Raw genomic sequence first — 23,664 nt, 5'->3', positions numbered from 1 at the left:
TCTTCCACAGGATCAAGGACCCTGGCAATGGAAATCCCACCCTCAAAGAGCTCCTGGCCAATCAAAGGCCGGCAGCTCTTCCACTGAGCAGCACCACCATGGAGGTGGTGGCTGCTCCCAGTGGAGCACCTACCCAAGGCCTAGGAGTGTTGCTGGACCTAGGCAACAGGTTGATCAGGGGGGCAGGGGTCTCGCAGGTTGAGAGGCACGGGGAAGGGGGTTGTAGAGGGACTGGTAGCAAAGAATGGGGGTGGATCACAGCGGGCTCCCTCTTCCCAATGCCGGCTGCCTCATTCAGGCATTGTGCCTTTTAACGAGTGACTAACCCCTGCCCCGCCCCACACACCACTGGAGCTGAGAAGCAGCCTGCACGGTTTATCATGCCGTGCTTCCCATGCAGTGACAGGGCCGCCTGCCACATGGCTAACTGCAGCGGTGGCAGGTTGAGCCCCTTAATTAGGCATGAATTTCCCAGTTAAGATCCTCAATTGATGGTGGGGCTGTAAGGCTGTTCACAGGCCTTCCCGCCCCAGACTTAATTTTGGGAGAAGTGGGAAGGTGGTGGGGGGGAGAAGGGTCACCCACCCACCCCCGTCACGATCTCACCCGATTTCATGCACTCCCCACCTCCAAACCCATTGCAGGGGAGAGCATAAGATTCACCCTAAAGAGTCTACAAAGGGATTTTGATAGTTTAAGTGGATGGGCAAAAACTTGACAGATGGAGTGTAATGTGGGAAAATGTGAACTTGTCCAATTTGGCAGGAAGAATAGAAAAGCAGTATATTATGAGAATGGGGAGAGTTGCAGAACTCTATGGTACAGAGAGATCTGGGTGTCCTGGCACATGAATCACAGAAGTTAGTACACAGGTACAACAAGTGATTAGGAAAGCAAATGGAATGTTGGCATTTATTGCAAGGGAAATTGAATATAAAGGTGGGGACATGTTGCTATAGCTGTACAGGGCCTTAGTTAGACCGCATCTGGAGTATTGTGTACAGTTTTGATCTCCTTACTTAAGAAAGGATATAATTGCATTAGCGGTTCAAAGAAGGTTCACTCCTGGGATGAAGGGGTTATCTTATGAGGACAGGTTGAGCAGGTTGGGCCTATACCCATTGGAGTTTAGAGGAATGAGAGGTGTTCTTATTGAAACATATAGGATCCTGAGAGGACTTGACAGGGTGGATGCTGAGAGAATGTTTTCCCTTGTGGAGGAGTCAAGAACGAGGAGACACAATATAAAAATTAGGGGTCTTCCATTTAAGACTGAGATGATGAGAGATTTTTTTCTCTCAGAGGGTCGTTAGTCTGTGGAATTCTCTTCCCAGAGAGCGGTGGAAGCTGGGTCATTGAATATATTCAGGGCTGAGTTAGATATATTTTTGATTGACAAGGGAGTCAAGGGTTATGGGGGTGGGGGGGGGGGGTCAGACAGGAAAGTGGAATTGAGGGCACAATCAGATCAGCCATGATTTTATCAAATGGCAGAGCAGGCCTGAGGGACCGAATGGCCTACGCTTGCTCCTAATTCTTGTGTTCTTGTGGTTATTCACTTTGGCAGGAGAATGGAAAAACTGAATATTTTTTAAATGGTGAGAAACTATTAAATGTTGAAATAAAAACAGAAAATTCTGGAAATACATAGCAGGTCTGCCAGCATCTGCGAAGACAGAAACAGAGTTAACATTTCAGGTCGATGATCTTTCATCAGAACTTGTCAAGTTAAAAATGAAATAGATTTTAAGTAGGTTGAGGGTGGAAAAAGAAGGGAAAGGAAAGTCTGCGATGGGACAGAGAATGGGAGACATTAAGTGACAAAAGAGTTGATGGGGTAGAGCCAAAGGGAGTGGTAATGGGACAAGTAAAGAAACAAAAAATGTGTCTAGAGGCGGTGCCAATGGCAGAATAATGAACTGCTACCGTCTGAAAGCAAAAACAAGTGAGAAAAAGAAAAAAATATGTTTGCTTTGTTGAATGATAATTTTCTTTAATCCACTGACTAGAGATCTGAACTTATATTTTTTTAAAAGACAAGCTGCCAGAAAAGTTATCCTTTCAGCTTAAGATGATCACCTAATTTGCTACACTGTCTCCTACATTGCAAAGGACTGTGAGGAGGGTGACAAAATGTCTGCTCAGTCCCCAGCAAGAACCAAGACCCAGGAAGTTTAAACGAACTACCTGTTCTCTCAGAAAGTAGAAAATACTGCTAACTGCCTCACAGCTCCAGGGACCCGGGTTCGATTCCGGGTACTGCCTGTGTGGAGTTTGCAAGTTCTCCCTGTGTCTGCGTGGGTTTTTCTCCGGGTGCTCCGGTTTCCTCCCACAAGCCAAAAGACTTGCAGGTTGATAGGTAAATTGGCCATTATAAATTGTCACTAGTGTAGGTAGGTGGTAGGGAAATATAGGGACAGGTGGGGATGTTTGGTAGGAATGTAGGATTAGTATAAATGGGTGGTTGATGTTCGGCACAGACTTGGTGGGCCGAAGGGCCTGTTTCAGTGCTGTATCTCTAATCTAATCTAAATCTAAAAGCCCCTCTCCATCTGTGGTTTTAAGCTGGTGTTTTCTCTGCAGCAGAGGATAAGCAACTGGACTCTGACATGAGCAGACCCTAAGTGGGGCTTCCTCTCTCTCTCCCTCTCTCTCCATTCCAGCTTGAAAGCATTCAAATCCTGCCTGTTGACTGACTACCACTGCATACTCCGGCTACGATCCAAAACCCCGTTGGATGAAATCATCCGCTTCGCTATCTCCAAGAGACTCCCCAAACCAGTCATCTACCTCTTCAAACTAAAAGCCTCAGGATCACTGAATTCAACTAGAAGACAGCTGATTCATCAAACTCCACAGACAGTATACCTTTTTTATGGACTCTAACTCAACCAATCGACCTTTCCCCACTCTGTAACTTATTTGTATGTGTGTAAACCTCTCGTGTGTGTGAGAGTGAAAGTTGGCACATTGTTTATTATTTTATTAGTTCAGTTTAGGTAAAATAAAGTTAACTGCTTTCTTTGTTAACTCAAGAAAACCTGTCTAATTGGTTCTTGTTATGATCATAGCAAGTAAGCAATCAAACACCTATTGAATTGGCCAGTACATCCACTTTAAGAAAGAATCAAACCTGTTGTGGTCAAACAAGGAGAGGGAAAAGAGGGAAACCCTTCAACCTCTCTTCACTTGACCATAACAATGTAAAGAAAAGGAATAAAAATGGGGAAGAGATTATGTTTTGAAATTGTTGAACTCAATGTTGAGTCCAGTAGTCTGTAAAGTGTCCAACTGCAAGATGAGGTGCTGTTCCTCGAGCTTGCGTTGAGCTTCATTGGAACACTGCAGTAGGCCCAGGACAAAGATGTTAGCATGAAAGAAAGATGGAGAATAAAAATTGCGAGCCATTAGAAGCTCAGAGTCATACTGGTGGACTGAATGGAGCTGTTCTGCAAAGCAGCCACCCAATCTGCGTTTAGTCTCCCCAATGTAGAGGTGACCGCATTGTGAGCAGCAAATACAGTATACTAAATTGAAAGAAGTACAAGTAAATCACTGTTTCACCTGGAAGGAGTATTTGGAGTCTTGGACAGAGAGGGGAGAGCAGGTAAATGGACAGGTATTACACCTCCTGCGATTGCAGGGGAAGGTGCCGTGGGAAGGGGACGTGGTGGTGGCGGTAATGGAGGAGTGGACCAGGGTGTCGCAGAGGGAAAGATCTCTTCAGACTGCTGAAAGGGGAGGGGAAAACGTGTTTGGTGGTGGCATCACATTGGAGATTGCTGAAATGGCAGAGGATGATCTGTTGCATACAAAGGCTGGTGGGGTGGAAGGTGAGGATCAGAGGAACCCTATCATGATTCTGGGAGAGAGGGGAAGGGGTCAGAGCAGAAGTGCAGGAAATGGGTCAGACAGACACAGCCGAGGGCCCTGTCTACCACAATGGGGAAAAATCCACGGCTGAGGAAAAAGGAAGACATATCGGAAATGCAGTTGTGAGAGGTTGCACCAACAGAATAGATGCATCGGAGATGGAGTAACTTGGAGAATGGAATGGAATACTTACAGGAAGCAGGTTGTGGGGAAGTGTTGTCGAGGTAGCTGTGGGAGTCGGTGGGCTTATAATAAATACTTGTCAAGAGCCTATCCCCCAAAATGCAGACAGTGAAGTTGAGGAAGGGAGGGAAGAAATCGGAGATGGACCATGTGAGGTGAGAGAAGGGTGGAAATTGGAAGCCAAGTTGATGAAGTTTTTCAATTCAGGGCAAGAGCAGGAAACGGCACTGATACAATCATCAATGGAAAAAGAATTGAGCGAGGGGGCCCAAGTAGTTCTGGAAAATTCTAATTTCCACCCTTTTCTCACCATCACATGGTCCATCTCCGACACTTCCCTTCCCTTCCTCGACTTCTGTGTCCCCATCTCTGGCGATAAGCTGTCCACTAATATTCATTATAAGCCCTCCGGCTCCTACAGCTACCCCGAATACACTTCCTCACACCCTGCTCCCTGTAAGAATTCCATTCCATTCTCCCAGTTTCTCCATCTCTGACACATCTGTTCTCTACATTGGGGAGACCAAATGCAGATTGGGTGTCTGCTTTGCGGAATACCCCCGCTCAGTCCACAAGCTTGACCCCGAGTTTTCGGTTGCGTGCCATTTTAATTCCCCGCCCTGTTCCCATGCCAATCTTTCTGTCCTGGGTCTGCTGCAGTGTTTCAATGAATCTCAACGCAAGCTCGAGGAACAACACCTCATCTTCTGATTAGGCATTCTACAGCCTTGTGAACTCAACGTTGAGTTCAACAATTTCAGACCATAACTGCCTTTTTAATTTTATTTTATTTTTTAATCATGGGCCTGTTTTAAACTTGTTTTTCAGTTTTTTGCTTTTGGACAAAGCTGTTCGTTATTCTGTCATTAACATTCTCTCTGGACAAATGCTTTGTCTTTTAATACAACTATTAGGACTCCCTTTGCCTTTGTTCCATGACATCTTTGTCATTTAATCTCTCCTGCTCTCTGTCCTATCACACACCTTCCCTTTTGTTCTTCTTCCCCGCTACCCCTTTTCACTTGCTCAAGACTTATTGCATTTCTAACCTTTGTCAGTTCTGATTAAAATTGACAGACCTGAAACATTAACACTGTTTCTCTCCCCACAGATGCTGCCAGACCTGCTGAAGATAGGTAAATAAGACAGTTAAGAAGGCATATGGTATACTTCCCTTTATTGGACAAGGCAGGGAGGTTATGCTAGAATCATATAAAACACTAATCAGGCCACTGCTAGAGTGCTGCGCACAGTTCCGGTCACCATATTACGGGAAGGATATGATCACACTGGAGAGGGTACACAGGAGATTTCCGAGGATGTTGTCTGGACTGGAAAATTTTGACTGTGAGGAAAAAGACTGGATAGGTAGGGGTTGTTTTCTTTGAAACAGAGGAAGCTGATTTAATTGAGGTGAATAGAATTATGAGGGGCTCAGACCGTGTGGATAGGAGGAGCCCATTTCCCTTTGCAAAGAGGTCAATACCAAGAGGTGTAGGTTTAAACTAATTGGTAGAAGGAATAGTGGGGTTTCAAGAAAAATGATTTTCCCCAGAGGGTGACAAGGGAACTCATTGTCTAAAAGGGTGTAGATACAGAAAACCTCGCATGTGAAAAATACTTGGATAAGCATTTAAATTGTCAAAACTTACAAGGCTGCAGACCAAGTGCTGGAAAATGGGATTAGGCTGGATAGCTCTTTTTCAGCTGGCATGGATACAATGGGCTGAATGGCCTTCTCTGCTGTGACTTTCTATGATTCTATGATAAAAACTTTTATGATTCTAATTTTGCATAATAGCCTTTTGTGTTGTACCTAACTGAATGCTTTTAGATAATCGAAATACATTACATCCACTTGTTCCTCCTTATCTGCTCTGCCAGTTACATCCTCAAAAAACTCTCAAAGATTCGGCAAACACAATTTCTGTTCCATAAATCCGTGTTGACTCTGCCTAATCATATTATGATATTTCAAATGCTACGTTGCCATGTCCATGATAATAGATTCACACATTCTCCCTACAATTGATGTCAGACTTAACTGCTCCCTGTTTTCCCTCACTCCCTCCTTTCTTAACTAGCAGGATGATGTTTGCTACCTTCCAGTCCATGGTAACTGTTCTAGAATCTAGAGAATTCTGCAAAATCAAAAATCAATGCTTCCATTATCCCTGTAGCTACCTCTTTTAAAACCCTAAAATGCAGGCTATCAGGTCGAGGGGATTTGTCAATCTTTAGTCCAATTAATTTATCCAGTACTATTTCTTTACTTGTAATCTCCCCAAGTGCCTCATTTTCATTGGACATTTGGTTCACTACTATTTCAGAAAGCTTTTAGTCTTTTCTACAGGGTAGACAGATTCAATTTGGGGTCGGGAACCCGATGTCCGAATGATTTTCGGGTCCTGATCCTATGCCACGTCTGCATCGCTCACGTGATGCTATCCTTAAATGTAAATGGCCCAATTGGGCCGGAGGCAGGCTCAGTGCCAAATTAGTGGAACTGAGTGTCACCAGGAGATGGGAGCTGCCCGCAGAGCATGAGCGGCAAAGACAGACGACAGCCATGATGGGGCTTACTGCTGCCTTGTGGAAGAGAGCAGGCAGTACCTCAGAGGGCCAGCATCCTAACCATACAGGAAAGTGACCATACAGCGAAATGAGAGGTACTGCACAGAATCTCGTGCAATATTCCACGGTTCCCAGATTTTTAACTGTTTAAAAAACTACAAATTCTCCCAGAATTGAACCTGAGTGCAGTGCAATAACAGACTGTTCCGGTTCACTGATTTCCAAGTAGAAAATTGTATTCTAACTTTTCCCGGCCCATTAAAAAGCTCCTCCAGGAGTTTAACCAGCCATTAATTGGAGGCGAGCACCCCACCCGTTCCCGTTGTCCGTTTAAAAATGGCATCGCGTGCGTTCCAGAGGTGGCAGGTCCCAGTGCTGACCTCCAAGAACACGATCTTCAAATTGTGCTTGGAAAAGCTCCTGCCCCCCAGCGGGCTTTAAAAATACAGCCCAGAGTTAAAGTTTCAGGGTTATGGCTTTCATTAGAGCAAGTGATAATGAACAGATAATCTGTTTGTGTTGATGGTAATGTTGGTTAGGACACTGGGAAGAACTTCCCTTTACTTCAGTATAAGAGCATCTTTTACATTCACTTGAGACAGCAGACTTAGACTCAATATAGTATCTAATTAGAAAGTTGGCATTTCCAACAGTGAAGCAATTCCTGAGTACTACACTGGAGTGACAGACTATACTTTATGCTCATGTGTGATTTGAACCCAACCTCCTGATTCAAAGGCTAGTCTGCTTCCAACTAAGTCATAGCTAACACAAGTGGGGCACTCATTTTACAGGCGTAAGGGACCAGTATGACAGATATAGCGTTTGGCACTCATTTGGCACTAGAATTGCACTGCCCTCCTTATTGGTAAAAGTCCTATATAAGCATTCAGGGCCTGGCCTAAAACAGACATTAGATCCGATTGTTACGACCAGCTGAGAAAGGTGTCTAGGGCTCTGTTACTATCTTATTGCAACAGGGTTTAATTTTAAACACACTGTGTTTTGAGCTCCCACTTTGTGAATCCTTGTTCACAGTTTTCCAATTATAAGGCAAAGAAATGAGCACAGACAGGCCTTCTTAGGTTTAAAGAAGAAAAGTGAAATTTATTAAACCTTAAACTTAAACTTGAATACAGTTAATGCCTACGGATATATGACGCATCCATGCTTGCATGCACACGTGATACACACATGCAAATAAGGACAGATAAGAGCAGAAGAAAAGTAAAATAGAGAGATCTGAGGCAACATCAGAAGAGGGTTCTTGTTACTGTTTCTGTGTTTCCAGCGTGCCGTAGAGTCTTTGATTGTAGACAGCTCTTACTTTTTGTTGGGGCCCAGTAATCTTCTTAAACCTTGTTCACTGTAGGAGACCTTTCTCTCATTGTTCATATGTCTTCAATGGTTTCCAATGCTGGTGGGAGTGAGATGAAGAGCAGGCAGGAGGGAGGCCTTATCAGTCCAGGAGAAAAGTGCTTTCTGATTTTCAAACACTCTGTGGCAAGTTCAAAATTCAAAAAGAACTCCAACAGTAAACCAGCAATGTGATCAAACCAGTCCGACTACGTCTGTTTGTGTATTCAGCCATTTTAGCAGTTAACCTGGAATGCTAGCCTTTCCACCTTCAACATCTGGTAATCAAAAGTCCATTGTGGATTACATTGGAGCAGGGAATAGCCCCTTTGTTCTTTGACGCACTGCCTGTTGATATCCTAATGTCTCTCTCCAGCCAAAGTCTCCAATAGTTTTTTAAAGCAAGATCTTTCTTCATAATCAGCGGTTTAAAATCAATGTCCATGAGGCAAAATTAATTTTCCTCATTCTTGGCAGCTGGGGGTTTGCCTGACACTATGCCTATGCAAAATTGGGACCCAACACATGTTTGAGGATTGCTTTACAAAATTTGTTGGTGTTGGATGCAAGCAACATGCGTGCATCCTGCCATAGTATTCTCAGGCACCTGGGAGCTAAACCATTGGTCCTTAAAGGGGCAGGCAGAGGCTGTGTCTCAAAGGGCAGTGTTTTTTTAAACAAACGTCATTGTGGACCGGCAGGCACAGGATTGCGCTCCTATACTCTGCTTACAGCCGATCTTTGGTCTTCCTGAGACTGGTGAGCTCCTTTTGGGACTATGACTGGTTCCGCATCTCACTGGTAATAAACAAACAAGGCCGATGGAATAATTTCCCAGGGTCTTGACACTAGCCCCATTAAACGTGTGCAGCATGCGTTGTACAGGGATTGTGCAGGCAGAATCCAATTTTCTAGGCTCATATAACTTTTTGAAGAGGTAATAGAGAGAGTAGACAAGAGTAATGTTGTAGCTGTCACTTATCTAGGTTTTGAAAAGGCCTTCGATAAGTTAGTACATAATAGACTAACGAACAATGTCAGAGACTGCTGAGTCGGGTGACAAATAGCAGAATAGATAGCTAGCTGTCTTCAAAAGAGAAAATGAGGAGTAAGGGTAAAAAGAAGCTATTCAGAGTGACACAAAGTGGGAAGTGGAGTTCCACAAGAATCAGGACTGGATCCACTGTTATTTACAATTTATATTAAAGATTTAGATTTTGGAATCAAAAACACAAATTCTACAGTTGTCTTTGATGCCAAATTGAGGGAATAGGCAATGCTGAGGAGGACTGAAACAAAAAATTACAAGATGTTAAAAAACTCGCATATAATTGGCAAATAACTTTCAACACAGATAAATGTGAGATATTAAATTTTGGCAAGGAAACTAAGGAGGTTGCATATTATTTAGAAAATAAGAATCTAAATGTGATGCAGGAACAAAGGGATCTAGGCGTACAAATGCACAAATCACTAAAAGTAGCACCACAGATTAATAAGATGATAAAAAAGAACAAGCACTAAGTCTTATTTCTAGAGGGATAGAATAGAAAAGTAAAGTAGTTATGCTAAATTTGTATCACACCATGGTTCAGCCATACTGTACAATTCAGGTCACCATATTTATAATAAAGATACAGAGGCACTGGAGAGGGTGCAAAGGGGATTTACAAAGGATGATACCAGGAATGCAGGCTATACCTATTAGGAGATGATGAGCAGGCTGAATCTCTTTTCTCGTGAAAATAGAAGGCTGAGGGGTGACCTAATAGACGTCTTTAAATTTATGAAAGGTTTTCATCCAGTAGACTAAGAGAACATGTTGCCATTTGTGGTGAACACAAAAATACAGCCTATCAATATAAGACAGTCACTAATAAATTATATAGGGAATTCTAAATAAGCTTCTTTACCAAGAGAGGTGAGAATGTGGAACTCGCTACCACAGGGAGTGGTTGAAGCGAACGGTACAGATGTATATAAGGGGAGACTAGACAAGCATATGAAGGAGAAGGGAATCGAGCATTATTCTGATAGAGTTAGTTGAGGAAAGATAGGAGGAGGCTTGAGTGGGGCAAAATCTGGAGCATGGATTGGGTGGGCCAAATGGCCTGTTTCTGTGGTCCATATCCAATCTAATCTTTTGTCATCTTTTTCTAAAAATTGAATAGAGATTTGTTTAATGGAGTAATGTCACTCTTACCTAAACCTGCAAACTGACTATCGATTCCCAGCGTGATGAGCATGAGGAAAAATAAAATGGACCATAAAGGTGCCCATGGCAACTGTGCAAGAGCCTCTGGGTAGGCAATGAAAACCAAACCGAAACCTAAACAGTGGATACATTGATATGGTACAATTAATGGTGCTGAAAGGAGAAATACAGTAAACTGATGTTATTTATTTGAAACACCTTAATTAATTTAGATTTCAGGTTGTTAAAAAGTATCACATTTTGCTCAGTATTTATATATTTGGTCTGAATTTTTGGTATTTCCTCTCATCGGGGTGAATGATGTCAGTGCTGGGGAATGGAGCAGTTTCCATTTATGGCCCCAATTGTCTATCGAGTAAACATCCCACTAGTCTGCCCCAACAATGTGTTTCAGCCCCATCCTTAGAAGAGGTTGCATCAATATGACACTTTCCTATTGCCCATACCACCCGTCCAGAGGCCTCTCCAAGTGGTGTTGCAAACTCAGTGGCAGTTTTGTGCTTTGGGCCCATGCTCATTAGGACCCTGATGGAGACTGCTCAACCTCTTTCCATGTAGGACCCAGCAGTCAGTGGAGACATTAGACCCATCAGTCTGGGCCGGACTCAGTGCCTGATCCAAAAAGTAAGAACAGTGTCCAACCTATTGTACCACCCAATCCCCAAATAAAACCTGAGATTGCAAATTAATGTAAAAGACAAAATAAATATACAAGAAAATTAAGCATTATGGTGTATTAAACTTCATAGACAGAGAAGTTGCAGATAAAACATGCAGGAAAATTAAGCTTCATTGGTGGAGAGGATTAAAATGTAACATTAGATAGTTTTGTCATTTTCGGACATTAACTTTTGCTCTATTAAATTTTATCTTTCAGCTTGTTATTCTTTTTGTGAGGGATTTTAACACTTTCATTTCTTTCTGTTAATCTTCCCATAAAAATCAAACTGTCTCCTTTGTAATTAAGTGGTTACTCGGGGAATTACTTACACTCTTTGCTATTTTAATCAAAGGTGTAAGTATAACATGGGGAAACCAGGTAGCTGGGAGGTCCCCATCTCCAATTGCCAGGGGCACAGAGCTGCTACTGATCTCCATCACTTCCTCCTCTACAGATGTGAGATCTGTGGAGGTCCATCTCCAGTTCTCTCTCTTGTGTTTTGCTCTCTTCTCCAGCAATGGAGGAAAAGGGCAGATTTTTGTGCGACTGTAATGGTATCTATACACCTGATGGTTGGAGTGCAATTCGTGAGGGTGACTATTGGAGAGAGGCATGAAATTTGCAAAAGGATGAGGGTGAGTGGCAGTGGTAGATGGGCATATGAGGAAGTGCTCAGGAACAGAAGGATGAGTGCACTTGCAAGGTAAGCAAAGCAGAATATAGGTGAATACTCCACTGTACTCACCTTACCTGACCTGGTTAAATTATTAAAGCACTTCCTGCACAGAGTCCAGAAGTGTGGCGTAATGCTTCTGCTGCTAACCTCCTGGGCCAATGCCAGAAATGCCTACTTTGTGGCAGCAGCAGATTTCTTCCTCCCAATGCTAGGGAAGCTATTTCTCTGCAGCTCCTCACTTCCCTATGGCAATACATCAAGGGAGACGTCAATAAATTGGGGTGCAGTGTTATGATCGAGATGGGAGAAATGCACTGTTTTTACTAGTCCCACTTCTCCGCAGGTCACAACATATATTTTAAAAATGTTTACCCAGTTACCAATTTGGTCAATCATATACTCTACTGTTTATCCTAGAATAAAATACACCAACCAGGTTTCTTTAATAAACAACAAAATTATCAGCTTATCAAACAAGACTTATCCAGTAATCAAGCAAAGCATTAACACATAGATTGAAATATAAAAGTTCCCTTTTAAAATTCACACACACACACACACACACACACACACACACACACACACACACACACACACACACACACACACACACACACACACACACACACACACACACACACACACACACACAACAGAAATTCTCTCAGCAGAGGCCTGTTATAAAAAAAAAAGACAAAAGAATATTACTTTGGCCAAATACATGCTACATCTTGAAGAAAAAAGAGAAGATATCGAAGGATGTCAGCCGTCCCTTTTTGTCTGGCATCGGGATATACAGAGACAGGTCACTGGAATCTTTCTAAAGCAGTTCTTTTCAGGCGGCATTGAGAATTAATTTGGCAGGTTTTTCCAGCTTCTCAGGAGAGATGCAGCACCAGGGATTTTAGCTCTCCTACATTGGATTTTTGCAGGGTTTCTTCAAAGAGGTAGAGAAAGAGGTGAGCTGGGTGGTTTTTCCTTGGCAAGTTGATCTCCAACTGTCTTCAAAACTGTTCACACCCCAACTGAACTAAAATAATATCCAAACCCCAAACAGAAAGCAAACCTCTTGACCTCTATAAACCTTGACATGTGGCTTCTCTGTAAACAATGTCCCCAAGTCATCAAGTTTTATAAAGGTTTTATGTTGTTTGCTGAGTTTAACGCACATGGTTTCCAGCACCGATTGTTTACAAAAAACTTCTCAGTGTCCTTTTAATGAAGTCAACAACAAAGCAAAATCCAGAATTTCTGAAATCTTCAGCCTTCCAATGAATCCATCTCCACAATTTAAATATGAGTCTTCAAAACAAAAAATAATTAACAAAAAATATAGAAGCATCTCATAATACCTCTCTCTTTGGAGGAATGAAACGCCATTATTCATTACAAAGAGTAAAAAAAACAGATGATGAAAAATATTAAAACACATTGACACACACATTGGTCAGAATTTTTCATGTCCCGGTGGGGCCACTGTCAGAGAAGTGGAAGTGGGCGCCAAAGGCATTCCCACTTCATGCTCAATTGCTGCCCCAATCAAGCACTGTGACCAATTAGCGTCTCGGCAGCAGATTTTCAATCAGAAAAGGAGCACACGGGCGAGAAGGTCAGCGTTGGTGGGAGCAAGGCAGGAGCTGGAAGAAGGTGTTGAAAGTCATTTAAAGGTGCTGTCACCACCTTTAGTGGCTTTGAGAAGGCTGTTTTCTTCTCAGAGGACAGTGGGAGGAGCAAGAGTACAAGACCAGTCAGATACTAGGCTGAGGGGGAAAAAAGCTGTCCTTCCACTTAAAGGGGCAACCCACCATCATTTGTAATAAATCTACCTGAGACCTTGGAGGACCAGAACCCGCTTGTGGCAATGGCAGAAAGAGCCAATGCATGGCTCCAAACACTCATTGGCTGGATTTTTTCATGTCCCAGCGGGGCCGCGGTCCGGGAGGCGGAAGTGGGTGCTGAAGGTGTAGTCAGGGGTACATGGATCCGGTGCCACAAGCGGGTTAACAACCTTTTCCGCTCTGCCAGTCCTCGTTCCTTTGTACTTATATTGGTGGGTAACCAGGTGTTGATGCAGCAAACTGGAAACCATCCAGCTGGAGTGAATGGCTGTAGCCCTGTCATGGGGCAAATGCTGGGCACATCTGAACCACGCAATGGACCAGAAATGTGCCAACTGTATACTTGAATGGCAATGGTCACAGAGGCAGCATGCAGCACAAGTGAGTGCTCCTTCAAGCCAAGTAACTGAACTGATTGTCATGTGCCTGCACAGGAGAAGAGGGCCGAGTATGCCAGAGAGAGGGTACGGACTGGTGGCAGTGTTGCAAATCTTGTATTCCTCACAAGTGTGGAGGAGGAGTCATTACAACTTGCTGGGGAGGACGGAGACCATTCCGTTGCTGATGGTGAGGCCGATGCACCTGGCCAGGAGGGTGAGTTCCCCAGAGTGTGGGCAGGGGGGCTGTGTGGGGCTGGCTCAAGCAATGAAGGTTGCTTGCAAGTTCAAACTCACAGACCTGTGGCCTATGCAGACTATGACATGTCCTTCAGTCCAGAGTGTCACTCACACCTGATCATTCTGTTTTATCCTGCAGGTGAAGCACAGCAGCGGCCAGGCAGCATCTCCGGGGCTCATCCGTCCACCTCTGAGGAGGAGGATGGGACCTCAGAGGGTGCAGCGTCACATCCTTTTCCCACACCAAGCACCAGCTCAGAGACAGTCACCTCGGTTGGGCTGGTTGAATCTTCGAACTCGTGGTCACAACCTGGTGCCAGCACCGCACAAGTGCCAGACCAGCTGCCAGAGGCATTATCGGCCAATGCCTTTGACACTTGGAGGACTGTGGGAGGCCAGGCCAGTGCTGGGTTCCATGCTGATGATGAGCCTCTGAGGACATCCATTCAGCGGGACCTGCTGCAGGTGCAATGTGAAGTGCATGGAGATCTGGCGAAGTTACCAGAGATGATGCATGCTCTGGCTCGGACTTTGGAGGTTTCCTTCCAGGCCATGAGTTCCGCACAGTCCCTGTCATCTGAGCAACAGGCTGCCTCCATTGACATATTGACAGCTGCAGTGGAGGGCCCAATCCAGCAGGCCATCCAAAGCCTGTAGAGATACGCATAGACCTGCAAACCCTCACAGGGTCAGTGAGCTCTATGCAGCAGAGCCCCGGTGAACTGTCGATGAGGCTGCTTCATTATCCAACAACTACTCATCCCTCCGAGGTCAGCAGGGAGACCCAACTGAGCCTTGTGAGGGCACAGGATCAACAGCTGCATGCATCTGGGGGCTCTTCTCAGGGCACTCCTGATGCATACAGTGATTCCTTATCCCCTCTGCCAGTGACACTAGCACCTCAGATTCCCAGGGTGACAGGGGGTGGTCCTGAGACTGCTCAGGGTCACCTCAACATTCTGGGGCCTTGAGCAGTCAGAGGATGCCTGCCAAGGTCATCCGAAGCCATGGGGCATCCTGAACAGCCACCTGCCTCTGCCATGGCTGGTGGGGAGAGGTCTTCAACACACGCCAGCACTCGTAAACGTTTTAAGAAATCACATTAACTGCACTAGGGTTCACTTGTGCGATTTGGGATTATGTTAATTTATGTTCTACTGTCCACAAAATGTATTAAATTTCTCACTTGGCTTACTTGTATGTCTCAGGTCACTGATGATGTATTCGGCGAACTTTTTCTTCTGCATGAGATGGAGACTTGGGGGAGGTGCCACATTGGGCCATGTTGTGTTTGAGGGAAGGGTGGATCGTTGCAGCTGAGATTAGCACCTGCAGATGAGTCCCTTTGCATGTCCAGCTGATGTGAATGCCTGAATTCAGATTGACATGTCAGTCTCTGGCATACTACATGGGTCATGAACCTCCGGTCAAGAGAAATGCCCAAGTATTGGAGCCTCCCTTGCACCCAATTCCTGCAGACCTCCAACTGCTCCCAGACCCCCCCCCCCACTCAGGTGGCTGTGCCTCCTCCTCCTCCTCAACCCCTTCACCCTCCTCGTCTGAGGATGCCTCATGCTGAACAATGTCCTTAGCATCCAGGGCCTTCCCCCTTCTGCAGCGCCAGGTTATTTAAGGCATAGTAGATGACAGCAATGTGAGATACCCTTGCTGGCAAGTACTGAAGGGCAGCACCTGAGCGATTCAGGCACCAAATTTCATCTTCAGATGACCGATGGTCTGCTCAATGGTGACTCTGGTCATGTCTCACATTGTACCGTTCCTCTGCTTCATTCTGTGGGTTCCTCGCAGGTGTCATCAGTCATATCTTCAGCAGGTAACCCCTGTCGCCAAGTATCCATCCTTGCAGGCACTCTGGGGGGGCTGAAAAGCACTGACACCTGGGAGTTCCGGAGAATGAATGCATCGTGACTGCTTCCTGGATAAGGAGCACACACCTGCAATATACTGTTGCAGTGGTCACAGACAAGTCGCACATTCATTCCGTGAAACCTCTTTCGATTAATGAAGGTCCCTGACAGACCTGCAGGTGCTCTAATGGCCACATGTACAGTGAATCACGCCTTAGACCATGGGAACCCAGCGATGGCGCTGAAGCCTCTGGTTCTCTCGGCCTGAGTCTGTCTGGAACTTGATGAACTGGTTGGCACGCCTATATATGGCATCAGTTACCACCTTAATGCAGTGCTGCGCTGATGACTGTGAGATTCCGCACATGTCCCCTGTGGAAGCCTTGGATGAGCCTGATGCGTAGAAGTTCAGAGTGACTGTGACCTTTAGTGCCACCGGCATTGGATGGCCACCACGCAGTTGGAGCTGACCTCCACTGCCGGCATCTCACACAGAGATGTGACAGTCTCTCGGAACAGGCGCAGTCTTCTACGGCACTGACGCTCCAACATTTGCAGAAAGCTCAACCGTGGGCAGTACACCCTGCCAACTGGGTAGACTCGTCTCCTCACAGGTGTTTGCTCACAGTACACTATGTGGCCTTCTGCTCCTGCCCCATTACCCGTCTTCAGTTGGCCAGCAGGTCGCTGATTTCCCTAGCCACTTGTCCCCTTGTCCCTCCTTGTGACGTTCTCCTCCTCGCTAGAGAAGCCTCCTCCAGAGTGGACAATTCCCATGGCTGCAGCATCCCAAAGATGTAATGAGGTCAGCTATATGCTGCCTGCTGCAAGGACAGGCACTCACAACCCCCTCCCCCACCCAGGATAAATCACTTATGCTGTGGTCATACCAGGAGTTTTAATCACTCAGGTGAGCCCTGATGAGCCAGCAATATCAGCCCTGGCCTTGCAATTAACACATAAATACAACAGACTGAAATTAAAATTCAAGTACGTCCAGCTCCCTCAGTGACACAATAATATAATAAAAGAAAATATTGCAGATGTTGGAAATCTGAAATAAAAACAAAAGTGCTGGAAATACTCAGCAGGTCTGGCAGCATCAGTGGAGAGAGAAGCAGAGTTAACGTTTCAGGTCAGTGACCTTTCATCAGAACTGGCAAAGGTTAGAAATGTAATAGGTTTTAAGCAAATAAAGCAGGGGTGGGGAAAAAGATAACAAAATGGAAGGTGTTGATAGGACAGAGGGTCATAGAGAATAACTGACCAGAAGGTCATGGAGCAAAGACAAAGCGTGTGTTAATGGTGTGTTGAAAGACAAAGCGTTAGTGCAGAGAGGGTGTTAAATGACAGAATAATGAACAGCCCTGGCCAAAAGCATAAACATAAAAAAAAAGTGGGCAGGCACATGGTAAAAAAGTGACTGATGAAACAAACCAAAATAAAATAAAAAGAAAAACAAACAAAAAACTAAAAATAGAAAAGGGGGGCCAGTCATGCTCTGAAATTATTGAACTCAATGTTCAGTCCGGTAGGCTGTAGCATGTCTAATCTATAAATGAGATGCTGTTCCTCAAGCTTGCATTGATGTTCCCTGGAACACTGCAGCAATCCCAGGACAGATATTTGGACACAAGAGCATGGGAGTGTGTTGAAATGGCAAGTGACAGGAAGCTCGGGGTCATGTTTTCAGACTGAGCAAAGGTGTTCCGCAAAGCGGTCACTCAATCTGCATTTGGTCTCCCCAGTGTAGAGGAGACTGCATTGTGAGCAGCGAATACAGTATACTACATTGAAAGAAGTACAAATAAATCGCTGCTTCACCTGAAAGGAGTGTTTGGGGCCTTGGATAGTGAGGAGTGAGGAAGTAAAAGGGCAGGTATTACGCCTCCTGCGATTGCATGGGAAGGTGCCGTGGGATGGGGACGGGATGTCAGGGGTAATGGAGGAGTGTACCAGGGTGTCACGGAGGGAATGAACCCTTACAGAATGCTGACAGGGGAGGGGAGGGGAAGATGCATTTGATAGTGGCATCACGCTGGACATGGCGGAAATGGCGGAGGATGATCCTTTGGATGTGGAGGCTGGTGAAGTGGAAAGTGAGGACAAGGGGAACCCTGTCACTGTTCTGGGAGGTGTGGGAAATGGACTGGACATGGTTGAGGGTCCTGTCAACCGCAGTGGGGGGAGAATAATCAGTTGAGGAAAAAGGAAGACATATCAGAAGCACTGTTGTGGAAGGTTGCATCATCAGAGCAGATGCGTTAGAGACGGAGAAACTGGGAGAATGGAATGGAGTCCTTACAGGAGGCAGGGTGTGAAGAAGTGCAGTCGAGGTAGCTGTGGGAGTCGGTGGGCTTATAATGAATATTAGTGAATCCCCAGAAATGGAGACAGAGAAATCGAGGAAGGGAAGTGTTGGAGATGGACCGTGTAATGGTGAGAGATGGTTGGAAATTGGAAGCAAAGTTGATAAGGTTTTCCAGTTCGGGGCGGGAGCAGGAAACGGCACCGAGACAGCCATCGACAGTGACAGTCACTGACACAATGGTTGCCACACTTTTAAAGCTGCTGGGTTTGAGACCTCAACCTCCCACCTTTGGCCTGTTTGAACAACGTAAAACTGAATGGCCAACATAAAATGGCTGTCAATTGCCTTTTTAACGAATTCAATTGGCCCTTAATTGCCTTAAATCAGACGGCGAGTGGCGTCTCCATCTCGCCCGCTGTCCGTCGAGCATAAAATAGAGATTCAGCGTAATGACGGCGAAAACCCGACCCGACAACATCAACCGCCATTTTTCACTTCAGCCGCCTCCGAGGACGCCTGATTTGACTAAGTAAAATTTCAGCCATTCTCATTCACTCTTTACCTGTAGCTAATACAGTTCTGCTTTGTACAATCTTTGCACTCAGATAACTCAAAGCAATGTTGGATCTTAGACAAAGCATCCGCAATATTATGTTTTCCTGCAACGTGGACAATCTTTAAATGATAAGGCTGCAATCGTAAACTCCATCGGAATAGTCTGGCATTCTGGTTCTGAAGTTTTTCCACAACGGTTATGATCAGTATATACCAGTGTCTCTCTGTAGTTGTGGCAGACATAGACTTCAAAATGCTTAAGAGATAGTAATAAGCCCAGAGTTTCTTTTTCCACTGTTACATTTTCTTTTTGGTGTTGATTTAACTTTTTGGAAAGGTATCCCACTGCCTTTTCTATGCCTGATTCATCATCTTGTAATAGGATTGCATCGACTCCCAGGTCACTAGCATCAATTGCTACCTTGAAGGGCTTAGTGAAACACTGGCTCATTAATCTAAATGGCATTCAGCCTCTCAACAGATGTTTGGCACTCCCCTGACCATATTTATTTTGTAGCAAATCTGTTAGTTGAGCAGCTTTAGTTCTAAAATTTGGTACAAACTTGCAGTAGAAACTACATATGCCCAAAAACCACATGATTTCTCGCTTAATCTTGAGGGTAGGGAACTGCACCAATGCTTGTATTTTTGCTGTTCTTGGTAACACTTGTCCTTGCCCTACGATATGCCTGAGGTAGGTTACTCTCGCTTATACAAGTTTACTTTTTCAAGGTTTATCACAAAATCAACTGATTGAAATTTTCTTAACAGAGTTTCTAGTTGTTCCAAGTGATCCTTCCAAGTGTCACTGTGTACCAGCACATCATCAAGGTCAACCACACAGTTAGGAACACTGGCTACCACTTGGTTCATTGTCTCTGAAAAGTGGCTGGGGCATGTTTTAGCCCGAATAGCATCACTCGGCATTGGAAAAGACCATCTGGTGTGACAAAGGCTGATATTTCTTTTGCTCAGGGTTTTAAAGGAACCTGTCAGTATAACTTTAACAAATCTATTTTTGTTAGAAACGTGGCACTGCCCACTCTGTCAATATAGTCTTCCAAGCAAGGAATTGGGTAGGAATCTGCCTTTGTTACTGCATTAACCTTTCTGTAGTCTCTGCAAAATCTAGGTGAACCATCAGGTTTAAGCACTAACACCACTGGGGAACTCCAGCTGCTTTGACTGGGTTCAATTTTGGTTTTCCAACATGTATTGTATTTCTGCTTTTACCTGGGCCTGTTTCGCTGGACTTAAGTGATAAGGATGCTGTTTTATGGGAAAGGATTCCCCTCCATTCACATCACGTATGGCTAAGGTTGTACATCCTGGTTTGTTCTGACAGAGTCCTTTAAATGCAATGCATAGCCTTGTTAGGTCTTCTGTTTGTTCTGCATCTAAATATGAAGGCATAGTGTCTATCTCCTTATCAACTCAGTATTAGCTAACCGGATAGTAGGACGCTCAATTTGACAATTGTCTAGGTCTCCTTCTGCCTCATCCTCACTATCCCTTTCATCCTTCACTGTCCCTCCAACCTGAAATACCTGTGCTTGCTTATCTTCCTCCCGGCGGTGATATTGTTTCAACATATTGATATGACACAGACGATTTTTTTTCCAGCGATCTGGGGTGTCAATCAAATAACTTACCTTACCAATTCTCTTGACCACTTTATATGGACCACTAAACCATGCTTTCAGCAGTTCACCCTGTAAAGGCAATAATACTAACACCTCATCCCCTGATTGAAATGGTCGGGTTTTGGCATGCTTTTCTGCCCATTTCTTCATGGTTGTTTGGGAAGCTTTCAGGTGTTCCTGAGCCACGTTACAGGCACTCCTGTGCTGTTCCCGGAACACAGATACATAATTGAGCACAGGAGATTCATCCCTCTGTTCTAAAACCTTTTCTTTGATTAGTTTTAGAGGACATCTTACCTCATGTCCACAAACTAATTCAAAAGGACTAAAACCGGTAGATTCATTAGGTGGCAAACAAAAGAAATTTTAGCCCTTTATTCCAATCATGGGGATATTCATGACAGTATGCCCTGATCATCATTTTGAGGGTTTGATGGTACCGTTCTAAAGCCCTTTGTGTCTTTGGGTGGTAGGATGAAAACTTTAACTGTGTTATACCCAAATTAGTCATAACTTCCAAAAAAATTTTAGACATAAAATTGGAACCATGATCCGACTGATTCTGAATCAGTAATCCATATCTAGTGAAGAACTGGGTTAACTTGTCTACCACTACCTTAGCAGAAATTGTTTTCAAGGAAATGGCCTCTGGGAACCGAGTAGCCATATCCATGATAGTGAGTATATATTGATGTCCCGCTTTTGTTTTCAGAAAATGTTCTGCACAATCTACCAACTGCTTCCCCAAAAACTGGTATGGGAGTTAGAGGTGCAAATTTTATGACAGGTTGCTATTTTCCAACAATCTGACATTTATGGCACATTTTACAAAACTGCATGACATCCTTGGAAGACCTGGCCTGTAAAAATGTCCACCTATATGTGATTGGGTCTTCCAGATGCCCACATGTCCCACTTTTGGAATTTCATGTGCTATCCTAAATATTTCCTGGTGATACTTGGGCAGTACCACTATCTGATGAACAAGTGTCCATTCTTCGTCCGCAGGTCTGCGGGGAGGTCTCCACTTCCTCATCAGAATCCCATTTTTAATATACGAGCCTTCTGGAACTCCCTTTGCCTCAGCTTCAGTTAGAGCCGATTGTGCCACTTTAACTCTGGATTGGCTTGTTGAGCCTTGATCAGAAAAGACTTAATGAACATTTCTTTTGGATTATCCAAATCCCCAAAGAAAGTTTCAGATATTCAGCTATCTGTCTTTGGTGCCAATTTGACCTCGGACAATGGAACTTGCTTAGCCATTGCGTGGGTCACTACACATGAAGGAAAAATTCGTGGAACCTTTTCCTGCAACTGTTCTGTCTCTCTGACTTCACTTGGTCTTTCCGTGATTAATGGAGAAGCTATTACCTTTGCTCTGACCAAATCATTCCCCAGGAGTAGGTCAACCCCGTCTACAGGCAAACTCTGGACAACTCCTACAGTTACCGTTCCAGACATTAGGGGCTGGATTTTGTGTCAGGTGGACGGGAGCTTGCCACCGACATAAAAGTCGGTGGCGAACACGCTTCATCCTAGCCTGGGGATCTGTTTCGCATTTTACGGGTTCCCGGGCTTTAATTGGCCTGAGGCGGGACTTCCACCCGATTGAGGGAGGATGTCCCGCCTCATTGAGCTGCCGGCCAATCATCGGGCCAGCAGCTCTTAGTCCCAGCAGTGCCACAGGGAGCAGTGGCCACTGCTGAGATTATAGCCCAACCGAGGACATGGAGCCAGGACGGCAGGTAAGTTGGGTTTTCCTCGCCAAGGGAATCGGTCATGCCCCAGCGAGGCTAGTGTGTTCGTTTGGGAGTAAGAGAGGCGTCTTGGGTCCTGGGGTGGGTTGGGAGGCGGGAACAGCCATCAATCGGGCACCCCGTGCCACTGTAAACAGGTCTTAATAATGGCTAGTAGATCAAACCCATTTTTCTCTATTTGGGCCATTAATTTTGTTATGAATGCTTCATGCATCCAGATACAGCACCTTTAGCAAAAAGTTAGAATTAATCTGGTCTTAGTCACTTATGCTTTATTAATATTGTTAAACTCTGTCCCTTCCTGACACAATGTGCTTGATTTTACCCAAATTACAACTCTACAGCCTTGACTTTTCTGTTTTGACTTATAAATTTAGCCTCTCCTATGTTCCACTTTTTCCTCATTAGTTTAAAGCCCTGTCTACTACCCTAGTTTTTCGATTCTCCAGGACATTGGTCTCAGTCCGGTTTAAGTGGAGTCTGTCCAAACAGAACAGCTCCCTCATTCACCAATACAGGTACCAGTGGCCCATAAAGGTAGATGAAGGGGAGCCAGTAAATATAGCATACTTGGAGTTTAAAAACCATTGATAAGATGCCACACAAAAGATAGTACACAAGAAAACAACTCATGGAGTTGGGGGTAATATATTAGCATGGATGGAGGATTAATGGACAGGAAGCAGAGAGGTGGGAAAAACAGGGCATTTTCAAGTCGGCAGTCTGTAACTAGTGGAGTGCCACAAAGATCAGTCTGGGCCTTCAGCTATTTACAATCTCTATTAATGACTGAAACGAAGAGACCAAGAGTAATGTATCCATGTTTGCTGACGATACAAAGCTAGATGGGAATGGAAGCTGCGAAGAGGACACAAAGAAGCTGCAAAGAGATATAGACAGTTAAGTGAGTGGGCAACAAGGTGGCAGATGAAGTATAATGTGGGGAAATGTGAGGTTATTCACTCTGGTAGTAAGAACATAAAAGAAGAATTGTTCAAAAAGACATGAAACTTTGAAAAGTTGATGTTCAAAGAGACTTGGGTGTAAGGAACTCAGAAAATTATAATGCAGGTACTGCATGGAATTAGGAAGGCAAATGGCATGTTGACCTTTATTGCAAGGGGATTGGAGTACAAGAATAAGGAAGTTTTGCTACAATTGTACAGGGCATTGGTGAGCCCACACCTGGGGCTGAATTTTACCAGCCCCTCGACACCACGCGTCCCAGCGCGGGAGCCAGTAAAATGCTGTGGGGAGCGGCCCGCTGCTCCCCGCAACGTCGAGAAGGGCCCGCTGCATATTACCGCCGGCGGCGGGACCTCGGTGCGGCCCCCCCCACTGTACAGCAGCGGGACCTTCATCTAAATATGCAAATGAACATTTAAAATATTTAAATAAACTTACCTGCTGGCGGCAGCCGTCCCACTCCAATATTACAGCCGCCGTTCGTGCTGCGCGCACCTTCGGAACTCTGCACAGAGTTCCGGGCGACAGCCTGGTGGGGAGGGGGAGTCATATAATTTTCAGGGCGGGAGGG

At 44.8% G+C, this 23,664-nt stretch overlaps 1 protein-coding gene across 13 annotated transcripts in view; it reads right to left on the bottom strand.

The window, feature by feature from the left end:
* LOC137377775 (sodium- and chloride-dependent neutral and basic amino acid transporter B(0+)-like) overlaps positions 1 to 23,664 on the bottom strand; it is a 143,802-nt gene that overhangs the window by 34,537 nt on the left and 85,601 nt on the right. For 12 of the 13 annotated variants that reach the window (XM_068047818.1, XM_068047816.1, XM_068047806.1 and 9 more), the window contains one exon: positions 10,190 to 10,315. The exons of the other annotated variant lie outside the window; for it this stretch is intronic. In XM_068047818.1, the coding sequence (XP_067903919.1) occupies positions 10,190 to 10,315 (126 nt within the window). The remainder of the gene's footprint in view (positions 1 to 10,189; positions 10,316 to 23,664) is intronic. 13 annotated transcript variants of the gene reach the window in all.

This window comes from Heterodontus francisci, chromosome 15, assembly GCF_036365525.1.
Source record: "Heterodontus francisci isolate sHetFra1 chromosome 15, sHetFra1.hap1, whole genome shotgun sequence".
Classification (NCBI taxonomy): domain Eukaryota; kingdom Metazoa; phylum Chordata; class Chondrichthyes; order Heterodontiformes; family Heterodontidae; genus Heterodontus; species Heterodontus francisci.
Note: the sequence above shows the minus strand (reverse complement) of the source record. Positions and strands in the feature narration are given on the sequence as shown.